At 44.3% G+C, this 21,148-nt stretch overlaps 1 protein-coding gene across 2 annotated transcripts in view; it reads right to left on the bottom strand.

Annotated features, from left to right (window-relative positions):
- Positions 1-1,810: 1,810 nt before the first annotated feature.
- The window catches only part of brip1 (BRCA1 interacting helicase 1), a 42,750-nt gene continuing 23,412 nt past the window's right edge, over positions 1,811-21,148 (bottom strand). Inside the window, exons 15-20 of one of the 2 annotated variants that reach the window (XM_085244969.1) lie at positions 14,621-14,783; positions 13,890-14,011; positions 5,001-5,113; positions 4,839-4,921; positions 4,416-4,733; positions 1,811-2,794 (exon numbers count right to left, since the gene is read on the bottom strand). In XM_085244969.1, the coding sequence (XP_085101095.1) occupies positions 2,064-2,794; positions 4,416-4,733; positions 4,839-4,921; positions 5,001-5,113; positions 13,890-14,011; positions 14,621-14,783 (1,530 nt within the window). In that variant the 3' untranslated portion in view covers positions 1,811-2,063. The remainder of the gene's footprint in view (positions 2,795-4,415; positions 4,734-4,838; positions 4,922-5,000; positions 5,114-13,889; positions 14,012-14,620; positions 14,784-21,148) is intronic. The other variant, XM_085244970.1, reaches the window with a different exon arrangement.

Raw genomic sequence — 21,148 nt, 5'->3', positions numbered from 1 at the left:
AATTAGGTTAATGGCAAAGAACACAGTCATCCACAGCCATTACTGGGCCTTCCTGTAATGCGGGTTCCCTATTAAGTGCTTTTAACACACATTCGCCGGCCTCTCCGCGCTCCGAGTTTTGATTATGTTAACGAGTGGTCATGCACGATTACATGTACAAGGGTCTTGGGTAGGCAGCTGACGAGCAAAGAAAGGCTTTAATGGAACACTTGTCGACTCTGCTCGTCTGTGCAAATCACACATTGGTGAAGCTCATCCCGTAATGAGACGAATCACATCAGCGTAATCACGTTTAATGTCATCGTTCTGCCTCCTTTCAACTCGGCCCGTTTGATGATTCTGTATTTAGCATTGGTTTGATTAAACGACATGCCCTCTTTTGACACAAACACTCAAGTCTGACCTTTACACTGATTACACACAGTCTGCTATGCACACGCACGAGCCACAAATACCAATTGTTCCTCTACAACTGGAGGATGACGGCAGGAGTTACCGTCAAACTGCGAGTCAGTCACACAGAAGTGAAATCAAATCTATGGAAATGATCGTGTCAATAACTAGTGAACCACAGCAGGGATGGGACAACAAATTCACTCTTTATCGACTTCCTTCTGAACGTTACCGGCTGTACTTGCTGTTGTTGAATAGTGCGCGATGCCGGAAAAGTGGGACAATGCCAGCCTCATCTGGATGAGCGGTTCGGATGTTTTGGCAGGGACGTCGAGCAGCCCTGGGCCTGGTGGCCATGCTGACTTGTCACTTCAGTCCAGTAGATTGTTTTCCGTAGATGAAGTTATTAATTACTCCATTTTTTCAATAAATTGTGTTCTGGTCACTACTGTGGTGATACCAGCACTACACAGATGTGCAGACGTCTAAAAACTATTTCTATCTGTAGAGAATCTGCTTGAATCACAAAGATTTAAAAAACTACAATATGCAGAAGAGCATCTCTGAACACAGCAGCTGTTACTCCTGGAGTCTGAGGCTACAAATGATGTGTTGCTGCATCATCCGATGGTGGGCTCAGACTTTACAACATGGATCCATTGTGCCTTGTGTCAGTGGGTCAGGTTGGTTGTGGTTTAAGGTGTAGAGGATACACTTTGGGCCCGTTAGTACAAATTGAGCATCGTTTAAATACCACAGCTTATCTGAGTGCTTTTGCAGACCACATCCATCCCTTTACGACTACAGCGTAACCAGCTTTTGTGGCTGCGTTCAGCAGGATAAGGCGCCACGTTACGAAGCTCAAATCATCTGAAAGTGTTTTCTCAACATAACATTAAGTCCACTGGACTCAAATGGCAGCGCCGCAGGAACGAACCGTGGAACAAGAGACGCCGAGGCTGTGCAGTCAGCATGTTTGTAAAATCTCAGAGCAGTTTTCAGCGCCTTGCTGGATCCACGCCATGAAGGCTTATCAGTTCTGACGCCAGCAGGGGTCCAACATGGCGCTGCAAAGGCGAAACCTTGTGGCTGTTAGTTTTGCTGATCTGGCCCAGTTGAGATCAAACTGGTTTCTACGTCGCTCGTGAGCTGACATGACTCTAACTCGCCTGCCTGGACTGATGGCTGCTCAGCCATGTTGAAGAGGACAACTATTGACATTAATATTAGTTTAAGTTCAAATTAGTGACAAACTGACAGCTGTTTATGTTTTTATTTCAAATAACCAGCTTTACTCAGCTATGATAAACACACAACCTACCTGCTGCCAGCGGCGTAAGACTCATATCTGTTTGAAACAGACACAAAAACATCAAACTAAAAGAAATTGTCACAAAATCACCACAGGAATAGAGATGAACAATTTTATTGTGAACTAACAAAGTTTATGCAAATATTTGTACTTACTGCACAACAAATAATTACATGGTTGTAAATGAGACTGAAAAAAGGCCCGTCTTTGGTTCACTCAGACATCTAAAACATTCCCCTTCCTCACCCATAATCTACAAACACATCATTAAACAGGACTAAATGATGAACTGAATGTAGGGCTTTCTATTGCACCTCAGCTGATTTTAACATGAATCTGGTTTCCATATTTTGAATGTTTATTGTAGTGTAGGACCTTCTGCCTCGTCTTGCTGAGCAGTAGTTAGACCTGTTTGAGTGGAGGAAACGTTCTGTCTGGACCTGGACAGCCTGCTGCCTCTCTGTCTACCCTCTCCCTCCTCATACTGCTTCTGTCCTCTGACTTCTTCCTTCCCCTGCGACAGTCCTGCGCTCTGCTCACTGACTGAAACAGCACTCTGTCCATCCAGAGCCGAGGCGAGCCCTCGCACGTGGGTCTGCTCAGAGCTGAGGAGCTCTTCGGTCACCGAGGCTGTGCTCGTTGCTCCTTGGACCGACTCTGGAAGTGACTCTGCCTTCGTCTCCTCCTGTGCACCGCCTTCATCTCCTTCACCCTCAAAAAGTTCTGGAGTAAAAAACACAGTCTGGTCCTTTTCGTCTTCGTCTGAACTGCCTGCTGCAGGTGGTTCGTTTTCACAGCTGGGCGGGGCCGTTACTGGAGCGGGCTCTGGAGCCAGACTGGTTTGGTCTCCTCTGGCTTCATCTGAACCATTAGTCTTCAGTGATGCAGAGGCGATCTGCTGGTTTTCTTTGTCGTCACAACAATTGGACGTTTCCTGGCCAGGACTACTCGGTGCACTTCTTTTAAAAATGGGCTTCCTGAAGGTGTGGTTGGTGGGGCTGGAGGTGAAAATGGAGAACAGAGGCAGCGCTGCTCTTTTTTGAAGTGGGAGAGGCTCTTCTGAGGGACGGTGCTGCTTCTTCAACTGGTCTGCATCATGGAAAGAAAATGACATAATTTAACATTCACAAGGACACTTTTTCTCCTTAAAGCAGCTCGAAACTGACAGAACACACGTTTATACTGACAAGGTTTTGAGACTGTCAGCAGTGTGTGCTAGGAGGTCAGTTTATAAAGAAAGATATAGCAAACGTGAGCATACGCTCAATAGAGCCCGAACAAAGGTTAAGAGGATTTAATTAAAAGCAACAGTCCAACATCTGCTCATCAGCTCGCTCCAGCGCCACTCAGGCATGCAAAAGACCTTACAGTAATGAGGCAAGCCACTCAACTGATCCCATGGCCCCCCGCCCCCAACGTCCACTCCCAACTATGACGGGTGGGGGGGGCTACTGCTCCTCTACCACTCTATCCACCACACTGAACTCAAACAGACTAACAGCTCAACCTCGTCATGACCCCAAAGACAATGGGCGTCGCCAAGGCGATGTGCAAACACGTCACCTCGGCGTATTTCCTCCGCGTGATGTCATGCTCCGGCACACCCTTGACAAAAACGATACGCACCTTTTGATCCCCGTCTTTCAAAAGCGTCTGTGCATAAAAGGTCACGATTCATGAAAAATTTAGTTGGACTTGCCTCACACCGTGCAAATCTAACATTACCTCCTGCCACACATCTGCTGAAGGAAAAAGACGTCTGAAAGCGGTAGAAATCTCTCTATTTTCTGACCTTTATTTACACAATTTGAAACACAAGTGAGGACATTCAGCCAACCGGAATTCAAATCAGGGAGTCTGTGTGATACGCAACAACCTGACTACCAGGTCACCCAAGATTGTTGGACACAGATGTGAAAGACTGAACTGTGAAACGAACCCACTCTGTCTCAGTGGAGCTCTATAGCCACGGTTCGGTACGCGTCTGCTGCCTGTACGGTAACGAAGCCCCTTCTCCGTGTTTTTTTCTACATATGCATGAGAGTCCACGGACATCACGGCTACTTCACTGATCTTTTTAAAGGCGTCGTAAGTGCCGGTAAAAGAGACGCATTAAAGCAACATGAATTTGATTGGCACGTGTTCTTACTGCTGTACAGCCTATTGGTCAAATTTAGTATGCTTTTACACAATGCAGCACACCACAGTCAGGTCTGATAACGTAAAGCGTTGCCACTGATTTAGCAGAACGCTTTTAAAAATCCACATAATAACTTTTGTGATTCTTTGAAGGTTTTTGACATTTTTAATGAAAAATAAGTCCTGAGCTGGAATACATCTTCATGTCACTGGTGGCAAAGTATCTGGGCACAGACAAAAATAAACAAATCAAGAAAAATCAGGACTGTATCAAACATTTTCCCAAGTGCAGAAGAAGAAAGAAGAGGATGATATGCACAAGAAAAGGGTGGAAACACTATGGGTGCCTCCATTGCTACTTGGCCCTCAGTTACTTCATCGTTACTGCTCATGTAAACCTCTCGGTACCATTCAAGGCAGCATTATTGGACAGGCCTTAACAGAGAGGACAGAGCCCAGCTTTGATGATCCGAGATCTATACCTGCTGTATTTTTTAGGTCCTTCAATAAGACTCTAAAGAGATATTGATCTTCCCGAAAATTCGTCTCTCAACAGATCCATCAATCTCACCTGCTTTTTCTTTCTGTTCAGCTTTCAACTGTGTATGGGAACAAACGAGGTCGGCTGAGGGGCTTGAGTGCTGCTGGGGTTCAGGTAGTCTGACACATGAGATAGGTATCTGAGGTTCTGAAGCCTCAGGCAGACTATGTCCCTCTGCAGCGGCTGCTAGGTGGCTGCTGGGAGACGAGACAGTAGAGCTGATGGCCTGCCTGTCAGCAGGAGCCCCATCCATCTTCTTCTGCACCTGAGAGAATGCAACCAAAGACTGCATTGCGTCGCTGAAGGTGCTGTGATGCTGGACAAGCTGGCGGACCCATTTAGACAGACCTGAGATTACAGACACACAACAGAGACAAGTGCTAGCAAACATCTTGCAGTGGATAACCAGTGCCATCTAGTGGTAAAAGTGGGCGGCTGAATAGTGCAGAGTACCTGTGATGTACTTATTAGGATTATTCCTGTACCGATCATCCACCAGAATTAGAGCTCCCCAGTCATTCCTGTGGCGAATGCACCTGTAAAATCAAGTGTGGAGTTTTCATTTAGAAGTGCAAAAGGCTCAGTTTTAAATCTGAAGCAGCTGCAGAGGTTTACCTCCCCAGGGCCTGGTTCAGGGCTCTGTAGGCCTGAATCTCATACCAGCGACTGCCTGGGAGAAGACCTCTGGACTTAGAGTGCAGGTCATTGTACTTCATCTTCAGTTCCACCTGAAACACAAACAGAACAACTTTTAAATGTCTGTAAGTCACTTGTGTTGATGGAGAATATTTACAAACAACAGGTATAAAAAATACAAAAACATTTCATCGAGGCTAAAATGAAAAACAAGAAGCGGTGAAAGCAAAACATCAGGGCAACACGACAGTCACATGCCTTTAGGCAGTGAGTGTCGGGTTCAATTCCCGGCCAGCCCAGGGCTCAACGGCAGAGTTCACCAAAATCAGACTGAGGTAAGAGTCGGGGAGGTAAGTCAGTAAAGCACAGCTCGAGTTAATGAATCAAAATGACTCCATACGGGTCCGTCGAGGGCTTGTTAATGAAGCTCAGTGGTGCTGCAGCTAACTTCTGTGGGGTTTATAAGGAAAGGGTGTGCTCGTATTAATCGCAGTTGTGTTGTTTTGTTAATTTTTGTTTGTTTGTTTTCTTTTCCTTTACTTATGTTCTAACATGAGAAGCTTTTTTCTATTCAATGTAACCAGTTTTTGTGTTTCCCTTTTTTCTTTTCTTTTCGTAAACTGTATTCATAATAACTCAATAAAAATATTTGGAGTAAAAACTCAGAGGGCTCCTCAAACTAAACTGAAAACGAGTGAAGACGGCTCGTCTTTCAGTCGCCGGTGGTGCGGCAGGTGCCTCTGTTGAGTGTCCCGGGACGCTCAACAGAGAAAGACTGAGATGCAACCAGCAAAGTATGGAGTTGGAGGTCTACGACCCATGATGGCAGCAATTTGCATCAAATTTTGGTTATTGTTGCTCTTTGTTTTGATTTTTTTTGCCCCATATTCATTTTACTGATTCAGTTTTTAAAACACCCAAAAATATAAAGAATGGTAACAAATAAAAACAACAAGCTACAAACGGCTGGTTTCTTCAGACCCAGAGTACAAAGTCAGGGAGTTTACGATGTGTGTGGAGGAGCTGTAAACTGAAAATGTCTAGATTTTTGTTTTTACTGGATGTCTGAAATGATCATTTCTTTACAAAACTAACTAAATATCTGGGTTATAAATCACAGCTTGGTCACGAAAGGGTTTCTGATTTGACTACAGCCAAACATAATACCCTGCCATACATATAACTGTATGGCAACACCTTTGGTAACAAGGATTCATGCACAGTTAATAATTAAGAACAAATTGAATTAAAACAGACTATGAAGGAGAACATCAACTGGGTAAACCTTCCCCCGAAATATGAGTAAGCTTGAAGCCTGAAGTGGTGAGGTATTGCCCGTCTGCACAGACAGATGTATTCTGAAAGGGTAACAGAGGGGCTAACGAGAGGCCATGACAGAGTAGAGCGGAGGTAGGAGGGGGCAGACAAGGTGGTCGAGGCGACATGAAGCATCCCTGCGCAGAAATGCCAGGAAAGCATCCATCCATTTGCATCTGTCGCTGCTGATTTTAGCGCTAACCTTTCAGAATTGACAAGTGAAAAGTTCAGCTGGCGTCTGACGGGATGCTGTGCAGGGCAGGCTGCTGAACGGGGCTCTAACTGCTTTTGACAGGTACCGTGTGTTTGCCCAGAGCCACCAAACACGGGGCCATGACAGGTACGGGCTGTTCCCTCACGCCAATCACGCAATGCCACTGTGGCCTTCCCGGGCTTGTGTGCGTAAACAAACAAGCAGAGTCACAGGAAATCCTAAATGTCACCCTAAACTTGGTTTGTGACTAATCACACCTCACCCAACAAGCATGCAAACATGCGTGCAACACCTGCTGCTACCTTGGAACACACTAAAACCAATAAAAAGGTTTTTATAGGTTGAAGACTGCAAGCCGACGCTTATCAAGAGATTTAAAACAATAACAGAGGTTTTCAGTAGGAGGGACGTCCGTGTGGCCGTATCGCAGGAAGTCTCGAAAACGCTGCCGGGTTCACGGTGAGAGGTTTGCCAACATGTGAGACACCAAAGCAGTTAAAGAATCTACTTCTAGAGCCCGAGAAAGGCCGGTAGCCTCGAGCCGGTGGTGTCATCTAAATCCAATCACAGTCCGTTTCAGTGTTCCAGCCATCACATCCCTGGTCTGTCCCATGTCATCGTCCAATCTGACATGACAGGTTGCATATGTGAAAAAGCCAATCCTGGCTGCTAGCAAATCTAACAAATGTGCAAGAAACCACAAGCTAGAAGGGATTAGTTAAAATGTCAAGAGATCGCTCGCTTGCCTTCGCCTTGTCCTCTACAGCAACCTGTTCATCCCTAAAAACATATATTTGACCACTAGGCATGATTCGCATCCGTTTGAGCTACATTTTACGCAGGGCGTGTGCATGCACGTCAGTGTCAGCGTGCACGCCCCTGGCAGTCCGGGACATCTTGTGCCTGTCACTGAGATTGCTGAGCGCCTCATCTGCCACATGTGGCCGAGCTGACAGCTGAGCGGCTCATCTCCGACAGCCTCCGTGTGTGTGTGTGCTCACACTCAGGACATCAGACTAGGACATCAGGCTATCGCACTCCAATCTGCTCATGGATCAGCTCACACTAGAGCTTCATACAGACCTACTTATTCTTTAATTGTTCCTCTCAAAGGAAATATCCATGACTAGTATATGGGCTCAAATTGTGGTCATAAATATTTTGTACTTGTAACTCAAATGCGTAGTTGTGAGCTGGATTTTGTAACCTTGTAACCAAAAATATCAGAAAATGTTGTTTGTGCATCCACAGATGAGACTTTGTTACAAACTGTTTTTGTTAAGGTCTGCTCACAGATACATTTATGCTGTGTGAGTTTCAACTTACAAGTACGAATTTTTCTTGCTTTCAGCTGATTGGTCAATCACAAATTTAACAATCCAATCAGAGAACAGATGGGTTTGGCTGTCGGTGGGGTGCTTTACTGAGCTTCAGGTCCTCCAGCTTCAAACTGTATTTCCAGGTAACGCAGTTTGAAGCTGGAGGACCTCTATAGGAATATCCCATAGGGGTCATACAAGCTAGGTCCCTTAACCTTCGGTAGCTGTTGAAAGGATAAAGTTGAAATACCATTATTACTTTAACACACAGTCAGGGCTGACCCGGGACCACTGCTGCGAGTCACACTGTGCAGCATAAAGGCCCTTTCGCAACAGACGCACTCACCGCTGACTAAGAGCTAAGGATCCAAAACTTGTTGCGCTGGCCGCTGTGCTCTGTCGTGTACTAGATGCACCTGATCCTTGTCGTTCCAAAGCATGTATCTCTCTGTCTTTATGTCCTCTACAAGAGTTTGTGTTGTATTATCTTCAAACGTTCAATAAAAACGTATGGCTCATTCATAACGAAGAAAGCTTTGTAACTATCACAACTAGTGAAGAGTGTGTCATTTCCACAACAATGCTTCCCCCCCCCCCCCGAGGTCCACAGAGCCGCTGAAAAGGCTCCGGAGGTCCCTGTGTGAGCACGTAAACCTGCAACAACAATTCACCAAACTCGGACACGCACAGAATGTTTTCCTTGTGCTGATGAAGGAAAACGCCGGCATGTGAAAGGGCATTTCCCCTTCCAGGACCTGAAGCTCAGTATAGCATCACTGACAGCCAAACCCATCTGTTCTCTGATTGGATTGTTACATTTGTGACTGACATGACATTGGCCAATCAGCTGAAAGGAAGAAAAATTGGGTCAAAATTTGTACTTGTAAGTTGAAAGTCACACAGCCACGGTGTGCGAGTGCAGAGTTTTACACGTCGTTCTTTGCTTCGTGTCTGTAAGCAGACCTTAACAAAAACATTCTCACGAACAAATTCTCATCTAAAGATGCACAAACATAACATTTTCAGATATTTTGGTTTACAAGGTTACAAACTACTCACAAACTCACAACTACACATTTGATTTACAAGTACAAAATATTTTAGTGCTGTCAGCGTTAATCTCGTTAAAATGGCATTAAAGCCATAACCGCATCAACGAGGCAAATCTCCGTTAGCAAGGATCGCCCCGTGCGTGGGGCTGGACCGCGGTGCGAGTTAACCGCGCTAAAATATTTATGACCAGTTTGAGCCCATACTAGTAAAGTCAGGCTGCGGGACTGAGCGTAAGGTTGAAGCTTGCTGATCTGACGCTTAAGCTCAAGTTGGCAGTGAATGGTAAACCACATCAAAAAGAACGTAGAAGCTGAACTTCTGCTTCAAAGTCGTCTTTGTTTCACAAGTTTTCTTGGTAAAAATCAGCTCGACTCTAGTGTAGGCATTAACTAAAGGTCTCGAGTCCTCTTTAAATTTCATTTTGGTCTTTGTCTTAAGTCAGTCTTGATTTAGCCACGATTACCACCTTTGATTACCAGATCTCAAAGCTGCTTGGATTAAAGGACACGCACGGCACCTACAAGGAGTAGCAGACGCGTGAGGGTGGAATTGGCGAGCTGCAATGTAATTGAAGAAACATGTTTTTGAGGTGCGGATATGTATTTAGTAAAAAAATTGGGTGAAAGGAAGCTACTCTAGCTAATGACATCACGATGACATATTGAAAAAAAAAAGAAAGTGACAGTATGTTGGACCTGGAGACAGCTCCTCAGTGATATTACCCTAAAAAACATATTTAGAAGAATATCCTATGATTGTGGGGTGCGGACAGGTGGGTGTGGGTTCGCTGAGCTGCACAAAATGCAAAGCAGACAGCAGACCCCGAGCTGCTGCAGGGTTGGAGGTTTCGGGGGGGCTGACTATCTATCCACCCCCAGGACTGCATGCTGTGTGTCAAAGCTGGACCAGCTGTGCGTAGGTGCAGCTATCACACTTCAGCCGCGCTCCCAGGACTTTTCCAGGCTCTCTTTAAATGTGCTAACAGAGTTAACAGTAACAGAAGGGCAACTGCATACATTACGATAACACCTTCAGCTAACAACAACATGCTAAAACACAAAGCTGTCTCAACCTTGAACACATGCGTCTGTAACGTGCAACCATGCAAATCTTTTAAAGTGTAAACTTTAGCGTTTATGTTGAAATGGTTCATCCTTCTGTAGATGATAAATCATCTTCAACCTGTGTGGATTATTTAGGACCAATATTTAAATAGCTCTTGTGAAAAAAACAAAACATAGTCACCACCAGGACAGCTTTTAATGAATCCCTGGTTAGACTCATTTGATCACATGGTCACGGTTGCTTGTTTTTAGCATTAGACGTCTGAGAGCTGCTTTAACAACACGGACAGTTGGTTGGTGTTGTTTCTCTGAGAGAATAAACAGAGTTTTAGACACTACTGAATAATATCACGAGAATGCACTAACAAAAGAAGAACGAGGATTAAACAAAGGATACTCATGTGTTATGTAGAAGTACTTCAGCTACTGATGACAAAGCCACATGTACAGTGGCTTGAGCGTGCCTGGAGCATCCATCAGCACCTATTCTTGAGGAGTTCCATGAACTCTCCAACATTCTGCTAAAATCCCCGTTATCCATTCGTTTTAAAAGCTTACAGGCAAATGCTCTCGTGTCTCTAATAAAGGGCAACCACAAAGGTTGGCTGTGTTCTTCATTAAACTGAGAGAGATGCCTTATCAGTTGTAAGTGTCTTTTTATTGCTTGTTAAACCTACTTATTGTTTGACTTACTCACGCAGGACGTGACTGTTCACTGTAAAAACATGCCACTGGAAAAACTCAACATAAATGTAATACCACCTTTGGCAAGGCTTTCTCTGCAGAGGACTTTTCAAGTTCAACCTTTGATCTTTGTCACAATAACACAACAGGCCAGTAAAATGCTACGTGCTCCAGCGTCTACAGGTTATGCCCGTCTGGGAATGCAGGCCGCGCAGGCATCGAGAGCGCTGGAGTAGTTTAAATGGAGAGAACAGGGCTTACACCTCTTATCCTAGCAATGGGGTGCTGTCGTATAACAGCAGAATGAATGCGTTAATGTGTCTGGGTCCATTTGTGCTCTCAGGAGAATGCACAGGTTAGCACTAGTGCATGGAAGTGACTATGTAAGGATATGTCACATATGTGTGTGTGAGCCTGTATGCATTAAAGGAATGTCACTGTGAGACATGCGGAGTAAACGTGATAGCGTGCTAATACATGAAAGGTGTGCACAAACCCAGACACACTAAGACTGCTGGGAGAAAGCAGCATTACTCCTGGGAATTAAAGGCAGGAAAATCAGTGAGTAAAGAAAACGTTTTAATATGAGAAAGAAGAGGTCACATGATCAGCTCGTGAGGCACTTATTCGATCGTCATCTACACGTCAGAATTATCAGTGCATCTGTGTATTGGGTCGCTATGACCGGGGACAGAAGAGGCTGGCTTCAGGACACACACTCTGTGTAATGAGCAGAACTGCACCATGACAAAGATCACACTTCTTTGTAGCTGTTTCAGAAACAACATTAGTACAACTACAGGTAAGTTCTGTAACAGCTTTGGCTGCGTGCTGGTCTGGAGTACAGAGCCGTGTGTTCTCACAATGCTACAATCTTCCCAGGAGTGGATGTACCAGCAAATTCATCATAAGGTCCACCTGATGTTCAGAGCAACATCTCAGACTCTACGGGCCTCAATTGGCATGTAAAATTTAAACGTTTACCAGAGTGCACTAAGAACTGTCAGGAGACAGCACGTAGCAGCTCAGCTTAGGTTTGCAAACCTCGTGACTTCTGGAACAACGGCCTTTTGACAGATGCAAAGCACCACGTTTGACAAAAACCAAACTGTCAGCACGGTGGCAATGGGATAATGATTTGGGCTCGTTTAGCAGCCACTGGACCTAATAGAGAAAGCTTGGGCAAAATAGGGTCATACAAACTGGACAGTGATATCGAGCACATCAGCAAATCTACAACCGAATGGCTGAAAAATAAAGAATCAAGGTGCTTCATACATTCTGCACAGAACCCCATGAAAACTTTATTTTGTCATATCTACAAATATTGACTGATCTGTTAATGGCTACATTATTATAACTTTTGTTTGTTTGAACTTTTCTGTCCCTTAAAGCAGCTGTTATGTGTCTGACAGAGGTCTGTGTGCTAGTTTAGCATGTTATGGGAGCTAGCTACATAGGCTCAGAGTCATTAGTGTCAATGTCCTCTTCCTCTCAACAGTGTAATGGGGTTAGCTCAGAGACCTTTAGAGCTCCCAGGGCTTCTCTGGGGGCTGCCTCTGTGGCTGAAAGAGAAGATAAGAAGAGGACGGAAACACGACTAGAGTGCAGTACAAAAAAGATGGAAAGACAATGTGAAAGTCAGGTTTCAAAGTGATGATGAAAACAAGCAGACCGTTATGGATTCCAACACATTCAGTCCACAGTAAACAGAACGTTTGACAGCCAGTCTTTTCAAATATAAATGACATTTTTATGACTTCTGTCAGACTGCATCCAAATGCATTGTGTCACATTGCTGTATAAAGCTGAGACTAATAAAAATGAACTAGCTCCTTCTGCTACAATGGAAGCTAGCAATGCTGGTATAAACATAAGTGATATAGATGGGTCTAACGTGACTACAGTTCTGACACTGGGGAAAACTACGCTAACAACTGTGTTCTTGTTGTGTAACTAAGGAGGCAAAAATGAAGGACAGTCACGGTGAGAAGCAGGAGTGTCAGCAGGCCACCTGGTCACGCAGCAGCGATCTGTCTGTGGAGCTCTGCGCATGTTGCAAATAAACAAAGGCTGTTGATGCACAGTGTGTCATTAGAAATGCAGCATCTTCATGCTTGGTCAGCTCCACGTCCCCCTTAACTAGCTTTAGCTTCCTCAATCCTCCCCCCGGTGTTATGTTCCTGTTTCCTGTCTGAAACATCGCTTTCAACATACTGTGAGTCGGCTTTTATTGTATTTATTCCATAAATTTGTCAGCCGAATGAATAAATAACACCATATAATTCAGTACAACCAAAAACCAAACCACAGCAAAACTGTACAAAAGAGCCAAACCTCCTCTCACACTAACACTGGCACAAAACTGTGAACTGGGCGCTTGGACAGCTCTTGGACCCACTTCTTCAACGCTAAAACCAAGAACACCCCCCAAAAATCAAACAAATAAAGAAAAATCAGCAAAATTGAAGACATGCCCTGAGAGCTGACAGAGGTGAAACTGACAGCTGAGGTGAAAAGCAAAGGTGAAAGGACCGAGGAAGCCTCAATCAGCCACACATCTTTCTACCCTGACAGAAAAGGTTAGTGAAAGCTTCATTGTGCTCTGACAGCAGGATCAGAAGGAGTCAAGGGGAGGAAAGTGGGAGGCAGGAGGGGAGGAAGGGACTCAAACTTAAAGGTCAACTTTATCTGCTAAGGACAGGCCAGACACGGCAACATCGCTTTGGGATTCTTTTTCATGGATCACCTAAAAGGGATGCTCTTATTTGGTGTGTGTTTGTGTGAGCGTGCACGTTCATGTCTGTGAGTTATCGTGTTCAAAGTGTTCAATACCAGAGGCAAAGAGAAAAAACTGAAGAGCAAAGAAGGAGATGCTTACAAACTAAACAGGCCCAACCTACACTGTGCTGCCAAAGCCACCCTTTCTTTACAAACAACTGCTTTACAGGTTTTGCACAGGCACTGTTAAAGGTGGATGACGCTGTGTCAGTGATAAACAGGTGGAGAGCTGCAGATGTTACATATACTGTTACATGTCTAACACTTTTTTAAAAAAATGATTTCTATCACATCACACTTCATGTTTTGCCTAATTATGTAAAAATGATTCACATTTTGGATTTTATAACATTAAAATCTTACAACATTTTTATAGCCTGAGTTCCTGCAGCCCTGAAGCACACGCCCCACAGCTTGTTGTTGGGATTCTACTTGCCTGGAGGTCTTTAATGTTGGGGAAGGGAATTCCAACGGCGACTACTGCCCTGGCGTTGTCGTCCGTAAAATCAAGCCCTTCGCTCACTTTACCCCTACACACAGCAATCAGCAGTGCACCATCTGTATCAAACAAACACACGCCATGAGCCGTGAACATGAAGTGGGAGAAGGCGTGTATGTGGTGCGCAACTATGTTCGAGTGGTACGACTCATTGAAATGGATGCTGGGCAGATCTAGCATCCATTTGAAGGATTCATTATCCAAGTTTTTGGATAGTAAAACAATTTCTGTCATTTACTTTTTTAGCCTCTAAACACAGATGTAACAAAGAAAGCAGAGAAATCCCCAACAATCATATGACCCCCTATGCCTCCCATTCGACTTTTAAATACTCTAGGAACAACAAGTAGGCCTGCAGTGTGAGAGCGAAGTGCTCTAATGGGATGATATGGTACTACAAGGTCATTAAGATAACCTTAATGAGCTTATAGATCCTCGTATAAGAATAATATTAAATCACAGCCATTGAGAAGCCCCTTTCCAAAGAGTGTGTCATTGGTCATTGGCCAGTTTCTTATTAAGATTGCTTCTAACAGAGGCACACAAACTTTGTGACAATAACAATAACCTGCTGAATTCTGGATTATTCAGCTGTGGATTATGCACATTGAATCACTAGTAAACAGCAGCTGTTCCAGAGTCAGCATAACAATGTGTATCAGTCTCACCTTTTTCTTCACAGTATTTGATGGCACTGTAGTACGTGTGAAGCAGCTCATCAAAGTCTCCCTTGCCTCCACCACCACGGGGCTCTGTGATCACCGTTTTCTGTTGCTCTAGCTTTTCCCAGAGACCAGTTTTGGTCCATCGGTCTCTCAGTTTATCCAGCATCTGATTAGAAAACAGGAAATACATCACCACAGAGGATTTTAGCAAACAGAATGTCCATCCATCCATCTTCTTCCGAACCACCTCACTGACTCCTTTCGATGTGGAGGAGCAGTGGCTCTGCTCCGAGCCCCTCCCGAATGGCTGAACCTCTCACCCTATCTCTAGGGGAGAGGCCAGCCACCCTTCGGAGGAAACTCATTTCCACCGCTTGTATTTGCGATCACTACCCACAGCTCGTGACCATAGGTGAGGGTAGGGACGTAGATCGGTAAATTGAGAGCTTCGCTTTTACACTCAGCTCTCTCTTCATCACAACAGACCGGTACAGGGTCTGCATTACTGCAGCCGCTGCACCAATCCGTCTGTCGCTCCCTTCTCCCATCACTCGTGAACAAGACCCCGAGATACTTAAACTCCTCCACTTGGGGCAGGGTCTCATCTCTGACCCGGAGTGGGCACTCCAGCCTTTTCCGGCTGAGGACCATGGCTTCAGATTTGAAGGTGCTGATTCTTATTCCCACTGCTTTACACTCGGCTGCGAACCGTTCCAAGGCGAGCTGGAGGCAATCACCCGATGAAGCCAACAGAACCACATCATCTGCGAAAAGCAGAGATGTGATCCTGAGACCACCAAAGTGAAAGCCTTCCACCTCTTGGCTACGCCTAGAAATTCTGTCCATAAAAATTATGAACAGAATCGGTGACAAAGGGCAGCCCTGGTGGAGCCCATCACCCACCAGGAACAAGTCCGACTTATTGCCGGCTATGCAAACCAAGCTCTTGCAACGGGGAATCACACTCCTCAGCCTCCCTGGGAAAGTCTATGCCAGGGTGCTGGAGAGGAGAGTTCGTCCGTTAGTCGACCCTCGGATACAGGAGGAACAATGCGGTTTTCGTCCTGGTTGCAGAACACAGCTCTATCCTCTCGAGGATACTTGAGGGTGCATGGGAGTTTGCCCAACCAGTCTACATGTGTTTTGTGGACTTGGAGAAGGCATTCGACCGTGTCGCTCGGGGGGGTCCTGTGGGGGGTGCTCTGGGAGTATGGGGTGCCTGGCCCATTGCTACGGGCCATTCAGTCCTTATACAACCGTATTTCACAGGCAGGTGTGGGCAATTCCTTCGTTATGTCATTATCAATTAAGCAGACAAAAGGCCTGGAGTTGATCTGAGGTGTGGTGCTTGCATTTGGAAAATGTTACTGTGGACAGAAAACATGTGGTCAAAGGAGCGCTCCATGCAGGTGAAACAAGCCATCCTTATGCTGCGAAAATAGAAAACAAACATCCGAGAAAGTGGCACAATATTAGAAGTGGCAAAATCTTCAGTTTGGTACATCCTGAGAAAGAAAGAAAGTACTGGTGAACTCAGCAATGCAAAAACACCTGGAAGTCCACGGAACATAATAGCAGTGTATGATCGCAGAATCATTTCCATCTCTTCACAGCAGCCAGTTACAACACTGTCCAGGAGGTCAGCGTATCGATATTCAAGTCTACCATAAAGAGAAGACTGCGTGAAAGTAAATACTCAGGGTTCAGGCTGTTAGCCACTCATAATCCTCAAGAATAGAAAGGCTAGATTGGACTTGGCTAAAAAAAAAGCAGCACAGTTCTGGAAAATCATTGTTGGACAGAGTAAACTAAGATCAACCTCTAACAGAATGATGGCAAGAAAAAAGTAAATGTACTGATTCTTTTATAGCGCTTTTCTACTCTCCTGGAGTACTCAAAGCGCTCTCTACAACACGCCACATTCACCCCATACACACCCATTCACACAAGCACTATTATCTATACTGTGAGTGCTTTCTAACTATTATTCAAACGCATTCATACTCCGATGGATGCATCGGAGAGCAAGTTGGGGTAAGTATCTTGCCCAAGGATATTTGCCATGCAAACTGGGGGAGCCAGGGATCGAACCACCAACCTTCCGATCAGCAGCTGACCTGCTGGAAGAGGAATATCCTTGAATGGTCAAGCCAGTCCCTGATATTAGCCCAACTGAACCTGCATTATACTTGTTGAAGACTAAACTTTGGACAGACCGGCCTACAAAGCAACAGCAACTGAAAGCCGCTGCATCCAAAAGGAGGAAACCAGCATCTGGTGACGTCCACCAGTTCAAGACTTCAGGCTGTCACTGGCAGCAGACGGTCTTCAGCCAAGTATTAGAAATGAACATTTCCTTTTCAGTTTTAATTTGTCCAACTGCTTTAGTTCCTCTTTCTGTTCAACCCACTGAATTAAAGCTGAAAGTTGTTTCATTTAAATTTCATTGTGTGATGCACAGAACCAAAATTAGTCCAAATATTTATGGGCCTAACTGTATATCTGCAAATAAGTAACCCACCATCTTCAGACAGTGTCAATCTGTACCCTGTGCAAGGTACCACACTGTGAAATATTAATACACCTTCGAAGTCTAAAACAACCTTGCAACAAGAAAAGCAATTATGTTTGCTCCTGTGTCCTCACACTGCTTGGATTTCTTCTCTCGACTTTAACTTGGCAGAGAGCTGATGTATTCAAACCTCCTCTGCAATAAAAATCACTGTTGCTGTACTATTGTTAGCGCAAAAAGTCAGCAGCTCTCCGGGGAGGCACATTGATCTAAAAGCCCTCATCCAAGCCCCACTCGTGTTGGTCCTGTGCAGATTACATCCTTGAATAAGCATGGCTTCACAACCAGAAAGAGGCTTCACTGGCGTGGAAATGTGTTAGAAGGGTCAAATAAAAGTTCTTCTCATAGTCAGCAGAAAACTTCTTAATGGGTTAATAGTGTCAAACTGTCGATCGTAAGCTAGCTGCAGGTGAGACCTTCGGCTGGGAGGAATGCAGAGGATATTTGCACACTTGTAAACCTATTGCGTTCACCTGTGTTGCAACCAAAACACCACAAACCAGCAGACCTCAAACAGCACAGAAGTTTACTTTTTGGGTTTTGTGCAGTACTGAGGAAAACAACAGAAGCAAATGGGACAGCAGGGGAGCGCTGATATATTTTTGCAATCCAGTGTGACGGCCCCACACCGATCAAACGAAGCGTGGGAAAGATTTCATCAGGTTGGTGCCTACTAAAGCAAGCGAGGTCAGAATGTTTGCATCAATAAAACATGACTCACTCACTAAATATGCAGCATTACATCAACAAGGACCCCCCTTACGTGCATCTTCAACTCAGCAAACTGTTTGCCCTGCAATTGCTTTGCAGTGCAGTCTTAAGCGAGAGATGAATAATTCAGGTTATGTACTTTAGGCTGATCTACCACTAAACAAAACAGCCATTATCTGCCAGGCTGCGCTTGGAAAGGAGGTGATTCCACATGGAGATGAGTATGGAGACAAAATGTTCCTACTGATAAAACTGATGTGACGGAGTCTGACGGTGTTTTATACTCACTACACAAAAGGTCGGGGTTTGTATTTTTAGCAATGAATAACACAAAGGGCCTTTCAAAATAAAGGTTTGTGGTGAACACTTTAGTTTGGGCAATCTAACGTCTGTAATCTGATTGGTCTCTGTATTGATCACCTAAAGATGATGACGATCGTCACAGTTCATCAGAAGATCATGGGGTTTTTAAAGGGATAATAGTCTCCTAATGCACAGACAGGAGACCAGTCTCGACTACAAACTGATCGCCTGGGCAAAAAGGCTAAAGTCCTGCAGAGAAATTAAACACAGAGGCCTTGGTAACCGCACTAGAATCACCATCTGGCAGTTAGATAAGCCCTTTTCCCACCTGATTGGCCGAGACATGGAAGTACAACATTGGTCCAATAGAGCAGCGGTCCCCAACCCCCGGGCCTCGGACCGGTACCGGTCCGTGAGTCGTTTGGTACCGGGCCGCGAGAGTTGAGGCTCAGGTGTGAAATGTATAGTTTTCAGGGTTTTTATCGGTTTTCAGCGTTATTTTGTTATCGTTTTTATCGTTAACTCTGTTTTCCTGGGTCTTTTCACGTGCGTTATGAATAAATTTTCTTTTTTTCGGTACCGGTACCGGTTTTATTTTGTTGTGTTTATCCGCGACACCTTAAAGGCCGGTCCATGAAAATACTGTCGGGCATAAACCGGTCCGTGGCGCAAAAAAGGTTGGAGACCGCTGCAATAGAGGACTGCGGTGGCGTTTTTAAACCTGTCGACTGCAGCCCCAAAAGGATTTGCGTCCTCCTGTCATGTCATTTTCGCGATTTCTTTTTAAATTTTGGTAAAGATTGTACAGCATACATCATTAATGCGTTAAAAATAATGAAACGAAACAAGAATTGGGTGCTTGATATTTAATATAATTCTGCCTGAATACTTCACTCTTCTTGGCAGAATTAATACAGTTCATATAGACTGGTTGTTTTCCCGGCACAGACCCGGCATGGTCCATAGCGTCTGACCACAGCAGCAGACCTGACCCTGGCTTTCAAACCTTGTGTTACTCGTGTGTGGTTCCTCACATTTACAGAGTTGTTTGTATATAGTGTGTAAATTAGTTGACTTGTAAATAGACACTGAAGGGCTGAGCTGATTTATTATTTTCTTGTACTGTTTCCTCCTGTTTAGGGAGTTAGGTGTAGCACGTGTCTTTTGTTTGGTTTTTGTTTCACACCTCCTTTCCTGACTTAGCTTGTTTTTGTTTGTTATTTTGTCCTTTGTTCACCCCAGGCTTCAGTTTTCAGTGTAGACACAAATAAACCACCGTTCACTTCAAAGGTTGGCTTCTGGGTATGGTTCACTTCCTTTCTACCCCTTATGTTATGTTCCTGTACCCCTAGACTGGGGCGTAACATATGGGATCATTTTCCTGTTGGATCACAAAATTGTGTCCAAGTTTCAACCATCTAGTGGTTGATCTGAGGTAAAGTTAAAGAATTTGGAGCTAGTCCTCCTTCATTGTTCTACTTTATGAAATGTGTTGGGGTGTCGAACTCCAGGCCTCGAGGGCCGGTGTCCCTGCAGGTTTTAGATATCACCGTGGGTCAACACACCTGAATGAAATGATTAGTTCATTACCAGGCTTCTGGAGAACTTCATGACATGTTGAGGAGGTCATTTAGCCATTTAAATCAGCTGTGTTGGATCAAGGACACGTCTAAAACCTGCAGGACACCGGCCCCCGAGGCCTGGAGTTCGACACCTGTATGTTAGTCAGTCTATGACTGCTGTCAAACAAATCCTTTTATACTAGCAAACAAAAAATACCGGTTGCAGTTAATTATGTCCACTGGGAAGAAGTTAAAACGGCTTCGGCAAGTTACTGTAGAACCTGCAGCATTATTTTTTAAAAGATTTAAGTGATTTTATGTATTTTTCACTCTGTGTGGATTAAACGAAATCTAAAATCAATTCAAACTTCTGCAACATCTGTCCTGTACAAACAGTCAGATTTACCAAAGTTGGAATCGCCAAAATTACCACGACATTCACACAAGGACTGCGGATTTTTCTTATTTTTTAAACACAATCACATTTTATCAGCTTATATCCTTATACATGCTGTCTTTGTACTATTCCACTCTCTTCATTTACATTTACATTTCTCAAATTCTTTAGAATTGTGGAATAATTTGGAATTGAAACCACCCAGTGGGGGTGCCATAGGAATACTTGTCTGCATTTCTTTAACATATCTGTAAATAGGTTAGTATGGAATAAAAGGTGTGATGCTATCAAGATGCATGGCTGCATGTGTGAAAGTGACCATTGTACAGTCAAACAAATCTTCAACACCTTCAACAAACACTTTCAACCAGGAGTGTGAGACACTCAACACAGAAACTGCAGCCACCAAAATGACAGACATGAGCAGCATCATGAATAATTCAGGGGCATCATCTGAAGACCTGCTGTTTAGATGTCGGACCTTGGTTATAAAATGTTAATCTAACGAATAAAACAGAAAATTCTCCCATCCAGAATTTTATCATCAACTTAATTTAAGAAAAATAAAACAAGTGAGGCTTACCAATTCAACACCATGGAGACTATACTCGGTAAAACTGCTCATTTTTATATTTGTATAGGTATATATTGGTTAAAAAAACCTCTAATTATAATTATGTTTCACTGCACATCCAGGAGAAAAGCATTTATTGAACTTGCTTCTAAAAAGCAGCAAAGCTGTCATTTAAAAGTGAATTTATCTGTGAACCACCATGTTTAGACTTCAGCAGGGATCTCACAGCAGCAACGTTATGATGCCCGTACAACATGAATGGGAATGAGCAGTATTTAGCACATAGGAGAGCACAACAGTGTTAATAATGCATTGCCCTTTCTAGGCATGGTAGGTGCAACGCTCAGCCTCTGCCGTTGACGCAGTAAAGTGGGCCAGATCCTTCTGCCAACTGGGACGGGGTGGTGAAACA

The sequence above is a fragment of the Mchenga conophoros genome, linkage group LG14 (genome assembly GCF_057382185.1).
Source record: "Mchenga conophoros isolate Kocher_MC1m ecotype Shallow Benthic linkage group LG14, M_conophoros_male_GT1.1, whole genome shotgun sequence".
Classification (NCBI taxonomy): domain Eukaryota; kingdom Metazoa; phylum Chordata; class Actinopteri; order Cichliformes; family Cichlidae; genus Mchenga; species Mchenga conophoros.
Note: the sequence above shows the minus strand (reverse complement) of the source record. Positions and strands in the feature narration are given on the sequence as shown.